The sequence below is a fragment of the Montipora capricornis genome, chromosome 3 (assembly GCF_036669925.1).
Source record: "Montipora capricornis isolate CH-2021 chromosome 3, ASM3666992v2, whole genome shotgun sequence".
Classification (NCBI taxonomy): Eukaryota; Metazoa; Cnidaria; class Anthozoa; order Scleractinia; family Acroporidae; genus Montipora; species Montipora capricornis.
The window spans coordinates 17,839,102-17,849,101 of record NC_090885.1 but is presented as its reverse complement, the minus strand read 5'-3'; the positions used below and the strand labels follow the sequence as shown (position 1 = coordinate 17,849,101).

General features: G+C 41.8%; 1 protein-coding gene and 1 pseudogene across 5 annotated transcripts in view; both read right to left on the bottom strand.

The window, feature by feature from the left end:
• LOC138041728 (uncharacterized) overlaps nucleotides 1-1,317 on the bottom strand; it is a 4,503-nt pseudogene extending 3,186 nt beyond the window's left edge.
• The window catches only part of LOC138042465 (uncharacterized), a 63,112-nt gene that overhangs the window by 31,668 nt on the left and 21,444 nt on the right, over nucleotides 1-10,000 (bottom strand). For 2 of the 5 annotated variants that reach the window (XM_068888360.1, XM_068888364.1), the window contains 3 exons: nucleotides 8,820-8,932; nucleotides 7,891-8,074; nucleotides 4,451-6,255 (listed from right to left, as the gene is read on the bottom strand). The exons of the other annotated variants lie outside the window; for them this stretch is intronic. In XM_068888360.1, the coding sequence (XP_068744461.1) occupies nucleotides 6,197-6,255; nucleotides 7,891-8,074; nucleotides 8,820-8,932 (356 nt within the window). In that variant the 3' untranslated portion in view covers nucleotides 4,451-6,196. Of the gene's footprint in view, nucleotides 1-4,450; nucleotides 6,256-7,890; nucleotides 8,075-8,819; nucleotides 8,933-10,000 lie in introns of those variants that run through there. 5 annotated transcript variants of the gene reach the window in all.

Here is a 10,000-nt window from a genome sequence, read left to right as displayed (position 1 = left end):
GAGTTCCTGCCAATATATCAACATCGAGGTTCTCAACTACTAAGCCTTCAAACGAGAATTCACGGTTAGCACGGGTGAATGATAGACGAGTTTCTCCAACAACCTTTAGTGGGGAGCACCCGTCTGCCTGGTGAGCAGATTGTGAGCTGGGGTTTAGTTGACCTCCCAAGCGTGTGACGAGAGAATGGCGAATCATGTTGCCAGTAGCACCGCTGTCCAAGGTAATACGCACGGGGTGGTGGGCGTGGAACGCGTCGATGTAGGGCGATTGACGTGTCTGTACACGGAGAACTGCAGGTTCCGGAACACACTCAACACTGCTGATCTTACTATCGAACTCACAGTCACTGGGGAACGGAGCTGACTCGTCACTTTCCTCAAGATGATCGTCAACGATGTTGGCGATTTGGCGGGCTTTCGCGATATATTTGCGGTCCTCCTCAGGGAGATGACGACATTCGCTCAGAAAGAGGTTGGGATCGGGGCGCCCGGCTTGTTGGCAAAGTGGACAGGACTTTGATTGACGGGGAGGTCGTGGTCCCTTTCTAGGCAGAGATTTGATCGGCGTCCACTGTCGGAAGCCACCAGTTGCAGTGTGCATAACTTTTGCATCATCGGATGCTCTAATTTCGTCAAGCAGCGAATTTAGGGCTTGGGAAACCTGGTTTTATTGACTTCAAAGTCCTGGATCTTAGTTCGGTACCGTACCTTTGTTTGACCAATCTTGGTAGGTCTGGGTGTACTAGCTTTAACCGTGTAAGAACAACGAAATTTTCCAAAGACGGGCTTAACTCCTCGTTTCCGTAATCAGGTCACCGTGATGAAATAAGCTGTTAGCTTTGGGCAATATATCCGCGACAAAAGCCATTAACCGCTGGTAGAGATCTTCAGGTCTTTCATTGGGTTCCAAATGAATGTCAGCGAACTCGATGAAATGGGCTCTGTAATCTGGAATCTGAAATGCTGTCTGATGGTGTTCCAGATGGACCGGATTGAAGTGGAATTCTTCTCCAGCGTGTTTCTAGCAATAATAGGGCAATAATTCGCTATTTTCCTAAGCATAAGCTCAAGAAAATTCACCTTTTGCTGAGCGGTTAGGCGGTTGACCTCGTCCACATCTTCTCCATCGTCAGTGAAGCCTCTCAGAGGGTCGGCTTTCGTCTTTTTGCCCCACATGAAGCCCTCAGCAAGGAACGGGGCAAAATTGATGTCAAGGGACAAGGTGTATAGTAAATTCTGTCTCCAGTTTTCGAAGCTGTTGATAGTTTCTGACTTTGACAAACACCACTGTTTCGGTGCTCGGTGAGTACTAGCCATGTTTACGGTATCGGTCGTGCTCTAACAACGAAGTTCTTGGAGGTTTAGACTTACCACAGTAGCTGACTTTGGTTTATAGGCTCTCTACAGGAAGACTTGGACGTGAATTCGACCGACCGCTGCCACCACGCCAGTAGTTTAATGGGCAAATCTAACACACGAGTCGAGTTACAACACAAGATGGCGACTCGGAAAATAACACACACAATGAATACGTGAACATGACAAAACTAAGTACCGCTGACCGGTACTGGCGCTAACAGCTCGATCCGTACGACCCGGGCCGTAGGACCGCGACTACAATCACAATGTTTGAACAGTCAAGATGCGATGACTCGGGCGCGACCATGCACATCCAAGACAAAATGACACATCTTAAGGGCTAGACTTTCAAAAGTCCTTCGTCTAGTGTAGATTTGCGTCCGAAAAATCACGCTTCGCTCGCCAAAACATGTTCTCCCGGGATTCTCGTGAGGTGGAATTCTTGCAAGTCTACTCAAGGGCTTGAAACATGAGAGGGATGGTTGATTTCTTCCAACACGCACTGTTTATTTTGTCATGCAAAATGGACTGATATTCCAAGCATACATGCATTTTAAGACTCCAATACTTCTTTTCAAGTCTTTCTATTAATTTTTCTGACTCAACAATACATTTTTCAGCAGCTATTAATTGTTTTGAATAATCCCCTACCCCCCGCCCCACGTAAAGTTACAGTCTGTAAATGTATGCAAGCATAAATTTGCATGCACTAATGTCACACGGAAAACAAGGAACGGAGAGCATTTTATACCTCATGCGCTTACTGCGCATGAGTAATTACTATTATTGACAATACATTTGACAGTTACTTGTGAAAATACATTCGTGGTTAGTGTTCGTGGTTACGTCGTTTCATCCGTCTTTGCAAACTCGTTGGGTATTATGCCCAAAGTCCCGTTCGCTAACAAAATGATGACAGCAATGTCGCCTTAAATTTTATAAGGATTCCACTAGAATTAGTACTAGAAGGATGTATTAGTACAACTGCATTTTGAAATACAAATGAGCAAGTCAAAATTGTTTTTCTAAGACCGGCAACATTGAACGAGCCTGGAGGAAAAGCAGATGGAAACGAAGAATTTCGAAGGATGGCCTGTTTTGTAGCACAATTTCTGGCGTTCCCAAGTTTCCTTAGGGACGGACCATTAGGAAAAGTGATGGGAGGGGGGGGGGGGGGGAGGATTAGGATTAGGAAAAAAATAAAAAAAAAATTCATGCAAGGGAAAATGCCAAGAAAAAAAATTCACGCAATTGTGACTTTTATTTACAGTGCATTTCACAAAACTTTTGACAGGCGATTTGCGAAGTTCGTTGTAAATTTGATAAGTTCGCTTCGAACTTGGGAATTTCAATACGTAACTGTCAATCAAAGGGCAAACTTTGAAAGTGTTAAAAAGAGTTTACAGCCCTACACGACTCCCCTGTACGTGGTCTGGTTTCTGTTGCCTTTGTCGTAATTTTGCTCTCTTGATCAGTACATATTTGAATGGACGCCTCTTTTAGGCGGTTCGTGTAGTATTGGTTTAGAAATGGTTTTTGGCCTATGAGGCTTTACATTTGAATCTCTATACTGCTGTGTGATACGTTTTCTTCCAAGAAAATAGCTGGTCTCGAAAGTAATGTTTTTAGTTTCTTGGTGTTGATTTTCTCAGCAGTAATGTGAATGTGACCTTATGGCGTCTCGCTTTTGCGCCAATTTAATTCTATATTCATCGGCGGTAGAAGCGAGTGATCTTCTGGTTTTAAATGTTTGACCCGGGCCCGGGTTCATTTTGATTTTGAACGCCTGTTACATTGTGCCTTGTACCAGTGAGGTAGCTGGCTTCTTATAGGCTTTGTATGCCTTTTTTTCTGCGTTTCTTAGCAGATCGTTATGCTCTTTGGAGGCGTTGTTTTTTTTAATTCTTTCACTCGTTCTTCTGACTTCTTCAGCGTGTTTTGGTTTGTGGCCATGGTCAGTAGCTGTCCTCCTTGAACCTCTGGAGTGTACAGATGTACAGGGAAGCCGTCCACTCCAAGTGGCTTCCTCCTCTCTCACTGTGTGTACATTTTCGAAAAGATTTTGCATTAAAAAGTGGCCTGTATCCTTTGATCTGTTGTGAGTGTAGAATAATTTATAAATCACAAAACCATGCATAATGAATCAAGATTTCACTGTTAAAAAAAAGCAATATTTGTCTGAAAAAAAATTCGTACAAAGCGTTTCACCTGGAAAAAAAATTCCTGCACAACCAGTGCTCGAAAAAAAAAATTCGTACCAGCTGAAAATCCCCCACACCCCCCATCACTTTTCTAATGGTCCGTGCCTTAGCAAACAATAACAATCACAATATATAATTATACTGAACTTTGACTGTCAGGTGTATTTAGTGCTCAGGGACTAACTGGGAACACAGTACAAAAATCGAGTCAAATCAACACATCAAATAATGGGTAGGTTTTCGATGAGCCTGGGTTTGGAGACAGAGAGAAATATAAGGTCTCTGAAAAGACGCCCAAAAAGTTTCGGGCGTATTACGAGGGCCATAAATCTTTTTGTGTCTGCAAACCAAGGCGGTCTCGAGAAATGAAACTTTGAAATGATGTTGTTCTTTCCTATTTTGTAAATCTGTTCAAAGACCAGCAAAAGTCCCGAAAAGCCAATTGTGAATCTGAGATCCGCCAGTTTTGAAAACTGGTGTTTTTACATGTTTTCAATGAAACAACATACAAAATGATTCTGGAGAGCTTTTCATTTTTAAGATAAAGATGGAATTCTTTCCTTCGCGAAACAGGCAGCAGCTATCTAAAGTAGGCGGAACGTAGTGTCACCTGTCACCATTGGCTTTTTCGGGCTGCAAATCTACAACAAACAAAGGAGTATAATTTTCATAAACTTTTTCTTAAAACGTCTTAGTTCGTAAATAGACCATATACAATGTTAACATTGTTTCCACAGGAAAAAAAACCAGGCTCTCTAAGCGATGAATTCTCATCCGCGTTTCTGATGTCATCAAAAACCACATCCATTCTGTCAAAGGTCTCCACTAGAAGCGCATACACCCAAAGCAAACAAAGCGAGGGATTTATTCAGCGTTCATTTAAGCTTAACTTTGGCCGACAATTACTTTATTAAATGTGGTAAATGGAAGAGATACGGTGACAATATTAGTTTTTACGCCTAGTAGGGGTTTTAGCTTATAGTCAAGAGTTTAAGAACAACTGAATATTTTTCATTGCATTTGAAGGGGAACTGAAGCCAAAAATTGAGGATTTCTTTCCTTGAAGCTTTGGCCACGAATACGGTTGATGTTTCAATTTCCTTCATCATAAATTGTAAGCACAAACCCAGAAAAAGGAGACCGTGTAGGTCTGTTATATTCCTTTAAGTTTCATATTTACAGTGAAGTCACACTCTTCCGCTGATAATTAGTTTGAGCTGACAATGATCAGGCCCCAAAAAGCAGGAAAAACGCAACTTCAAACTCAATTTTCTTGCTCATATCAAGGGAGAAGCAAAAGCAAGCATCAAGACTTCATTTGTACACCTCATTCTTCCTCATAATCAAGGAAAAAATAATACAGTTGGAGTTTAGGCCTTAAGTTCTCCTTTAAACAATACCAAATGGGCATGTATTCACTTGCAAGCCGAGATAAAAGTGAAGACACACAGTAGCGTAAGCCAACGATGTGGCTTAACTATCATTAGCTACAACTGCGCTCGTTTACAAAGATCCTTTACTTGCTGGTCCTATTGATGGTAAGCTTTGTAAGTTAATTTACTATTGAAATTGCTGGGTGTTACAATGTTTAATTCGCTCTCTCCGCGAACCAAAGCCTCCACACGTTAATAGTTCGTCCCCTTCAACACGGTCTCGTAATACAGAATACTGACAACACTGAATCAGCAACCTTACGAAATAAGGATCGGACACCTTTTGCAGCAGTTTGTTCTCTCTTTTACTTTGCATCGGTTTAAGTCATAGGATAACTCGATCCTCAAAACCAACTTTAAATAAACAAAAATCCAACAATAGCTGTCAAACAAAAAACAAAAAATATTGCTTGATTTTAAACACTCTCTATTACAAATTTTACACTACCCTTGTGCTCAGAAGAAAATAGGGGATTTTTTAACAAGTTGTTTCTCACAATTACGCAGTAAAAGAAGCGACAAGAAAATCTCTTTTTTAATAAGGCAACCTAGTCTCGATCAAGGCTGATGACACGAGTGTTAACTGACGAGAAGAACAACCAGGGAGATTACGCAAGGACGACGACAACGTCTACGAGAACACAACAAAAAAATTACTCTAATGAGCAAAACAAAAGCTCTGCACTCCCTGCAAGTGCGTTTTTCATTTTGGTGCATTTCTTTGCCGCCGTCCTCGTCCTGACAACGACATGAATTGACCAATTTTCAGGTTGTGTAGAGGACGTGAGAACCGAACGAAACATTAATACATTTTCTCCCCAAACATCTAAACAATTCATGCCAATTTTATTCCTGCAGATTTCATACGCACTGTCCATTCCGAACGACCTGGAGTTGTAACGAAATTATTACAATAACGCGAAATAGTATTTTTAGACGACGTTCTCCTTGGCGGCGTCGTTGTCCTTGCGTAAGCTTCCTATTGACAGCTAAACGTCGCTCGATGTGAAGGAATCCGGAATCCAGCAAATGTAAGGCTTTGGAATCTGGAATCCAGAGCGTGGAATCCGGAATCCATAGTATGGAATCCAGAATCCGGGATCCATTTCGGTGGAACCCGTGAGTTGGAATCCGGAATCCACGACTCGGGATTTAGAACCTGGATTCCTTTACATAGGGCGATAAACGTAAATAGTAATGCTTTTAGTCCTCAGCGGCGTCAAGTGTCATCTCGAGCTCTGTCCAATCCTCGTCAGGCAGATCTGAGGAGTAAATTTCAAACTGTGTTAGTTTCATAAACCTTTGGGTTATTTATCTCTCACATATCAGCTATCAGACTAAGGAGGGAACTAGCAAAAGGTTAATTAGCCTGAGGGTTGTTCCAGAATCGATGAAACAGTTACCTGTCTCCCTGGGATAGAACGTGTGATCGCCTTGCAGAAGGGCGGTTGTCAAGAGATTTAGTTTTTTGCTCATTCCAGTCTTGTTGAAATGTCATCGTTCTTTAATCCATAAGTGCAACATTAATACAAAATTACTTGAACAGCGCGTGGCAGAAAGAGTATTTTTTATTACAGCCTCCAAGGCAAAGTATCTCGCAGTAAACTGTTCTATGGTTCTTTACATTAATTTCAAATTGAACTCATGCCTTTTTCTTGCGTAAGGGATAATAAAGAGTTTAGCTGCATATGTCGTGTTTTCACAGTGGCCTTTGAGAGGAACGGAGTTAACAGGGGCACCCAACGAATCTGTTCCTCACATTATCTGTTCCCCAGAGGAATGTTGCTGGCTGGCAAAAATACAGGTGTTTCGATGAGCTGGCTGGGAAATTTTGTTATTGATAGAAGTTTTGCCTGGGAATTATTGACTTTTTCTAGCATTTCAACCCGAGCTGGCTGTAGAAACTCTGAGGACTGAGGACGACTAAAAAAAAAAAAAAGAACCCCTTCCCTCTCCCAGAGAGTAGTCACAAACATACGACGGCTGGTCAGAGTGATTGCGCTTGCGGAAAAAAACCTGTTTTGTCCCGGTTCGGTCGTTTTGGATCGAGGGATTTCAAAGCGCGCGGAATTCCTGGCTGGAAAATAAATTTGATCAGCTGGCTGGGAAAGCAACCAATTTTATCTAGCCGGCTGAGAAATTTCAGGTGTTTCTTGCTGGGAAAAAGGAACAGATAATGTTTTCCCAGCAACACTGAAAAACACCTGAAAATGCCTTAATAACATTTTTTTTCATTAACTGGGGTATAATAATACATTTTACAACAAATTGGTCGTTGGGTGCCCCTGAGTTATAATTAAGACCTTAAAGAGAACTGCTGATGCAAGCTTCATTGTCTCTTGGCTCGATTACCAGCCGCTGTTTCGGGAAATGAGCCAGCGCTCACTCCTTAGATCACGGCTGGACGCGTGAGGTGAGGCATTGTAATTTCCGCCAATCAGAAACTCAAATTGTGGCTTCGAAGGTATTCTTCGACCCGGCCTGTTCGAGCTTTACAGTGCTTTTAAGGTGGCAAACAACCAAGATTTCGACAACGGAAAGTCACTAATTTTCCAGTTGGTGCCAAGGGCAAAATACGGCTTTTAAATCAATTTCTATGGCAATTTATCCTCAGAATTCGCTAATGTAAGAGCAAGTAAAATTAAAATTGATGCTTAGTTTATTGCCCTTGTGACACAATTTCTTGTGCATGCGCAGTAGGATCAAGAGCGTGAGGTTTCTGTATTTTTCGTCCAGTCCAGCAGTTTAGCACAATATTGTAGGCAAGATGAAATTAGATTGTTCTGTTTGTTACTATGAATTCAAGTCGACCTATGACCCAGTCAGTAATAATCCCGGCGAACGCTGGATGATTCTTCATTTCTTTTAAACAACAGATATGTCATTCCCTTACTTACCATGAAGCAATTTGAAAATAATTGCACAGCTCTGAATGTCTTCTCTCGTCACTCGTGTAAAATCAAGTATACGCTGACTCGTACTTGCTGTAATGTACATGCTTTGCAGAAATGTGCAGTCGCCACTGGTCAACGGCACAGGAAGTAAAATTTTCGTCTCATCAGTGGTCAACATTCTTTCAAACTGTGAAGAGATGACATTGTGAGCGCGTTATCACTTGATTTTCGCAAGTTTGCTATTGCACTGGTTTTGCTAGTGTGCTTTTACATCGTTAACCAATCGAAAGTAAAAGAATCAATGGCGTTCACAGGGGATGCCGACCGTTAACGTGTTAGTAGTTTAAAAAATATGCTGCGATTTAAAAACATAAACGGCCGGGTTTTTTAAATTACCGGATTACGATCAAAAAAGAAAATCAAAAAACTCTGTCTTCTACCCGGTCACCCATCCCAGTACAAACTCCTTCAAACCGGGATTAACTAATTGCGTGGCGAGTTACCATACACTTGTCGGAATTTAGCGAAATCCCGACCAAATTGTAGACGTTCAGTGCCTTTGGCATTCTATGTACATGTAATCATTTTGACTTGCTCCGAGTGGTTTTCCCCGCGCTTGCCAGTTTTGGTCAAGGAACAGTTAGAATATTTCTTAAAACCAATCAAAAGCCAACAGAGCGATGATGCCGTTCTCTTTCTCAATACCTTTGTCACTGCCCTGAAGCTATTCACCGTCTTGTGTTGTTATGCTGATTCCTGATCTAGTTTATCTACCTCGTTCCCAGGGTCTCTCTTCTGGAAACGAGGTTGCTGTTCTACCTCCTTCCCCGTTTTGCACAGATGTGTGAATCAATCAAGGGAGGTATTCCCCAATCCCCAAGCCTATATCCCTCAGATCTACTGGCAAGTTAACAATTTTTTCCTTGACTCACCCATCCAAGGTATTTTCTGACTCGCGCTTTTCGTTGCTCTCGGTTCTTCTCTGTGAATAGAACCATCTTGTATATAGTGTTCATCATTTTAATGTCTTCGGTAGTAAAATAATCTGGAGCCAAAAGTAAAATTTTAGCAAAATTACTGAAACCATCTTTCTTTATATAATAAGCTCAATAGTGCACGAATTTGGATTGGTTCTTATCTATCATCTAAAGACCTGGCCAAACGCTCGCAACATTTCAACGCAACATTGCTGCATGATGTTGCGACATGTGTTGAACGGACTGTCCAAACGCACGCAACATATCGCAACAGGATGGCCAAACGTACGCAACATGTTGTGCCCAACAATGTTGCAAGATGTTGCGTTGAAATGTTGTGAGCGTTTGGCCAGGCCTTAATTAGAGGTTAGACACTGGAAACCACGGGGGAAAAAAAAAAGCACGTGTTAGCTCCAAAAGAACTTCTTCTAATTTTACCCTCGCCGAAATACCTCAAGATCCTTGGTACCAGAGCATTTACCCCAGCTGGTCCTGGTCCATCTCAAAGAAACATATTACCTTCAAATAGCGAGTTTAAGGAGGCTCGAAATAGTTTGTCCTTTTTTCAATCTAATGAACATATTCTGTCCTTAGATACAGTTAGCGTAATCATATCAAGACGAAATTTGGCCAGAGTATTAAGTACCCATCGCAAATTTCTCACATTATATTTTCCTCCAAAATAACGTTACCATGGCAACGATATTCGGCATTTCTTTAAGCGTTAACAGATGGTTAACATTGGTTCGCTATCTCGGAGTAATTGAGCATTATTAGGGAGCCTAAGCACGCGCGTTTTTGAGACGCGGACGGCAACCGGAAGAGAACATTTCGTGTGCCAGGACAGTAGTATCTCCCAGATATTCAATCTCGGTGAAAAGTGGCAGAATATTTACCTCGCCGCTTTGCGGCTCGGTAAATATTCTACCACTATTCACCTCGATTTCAAAGAATAATTGTTAATTCTTTCTCGCTTTCAAAGAATTCCAATGAAACAAGCAGACAATTTCCTCGTTCAACAGAAGCAACACAAGCCATCTTCGCAGTAGGAATTATCATTGTGCCCTTGCAAAGAAGTTTACCCCGCAGTTTTTCCCCCTAGAAGTTTACCAACACAGACCATTGCGACTAATAAC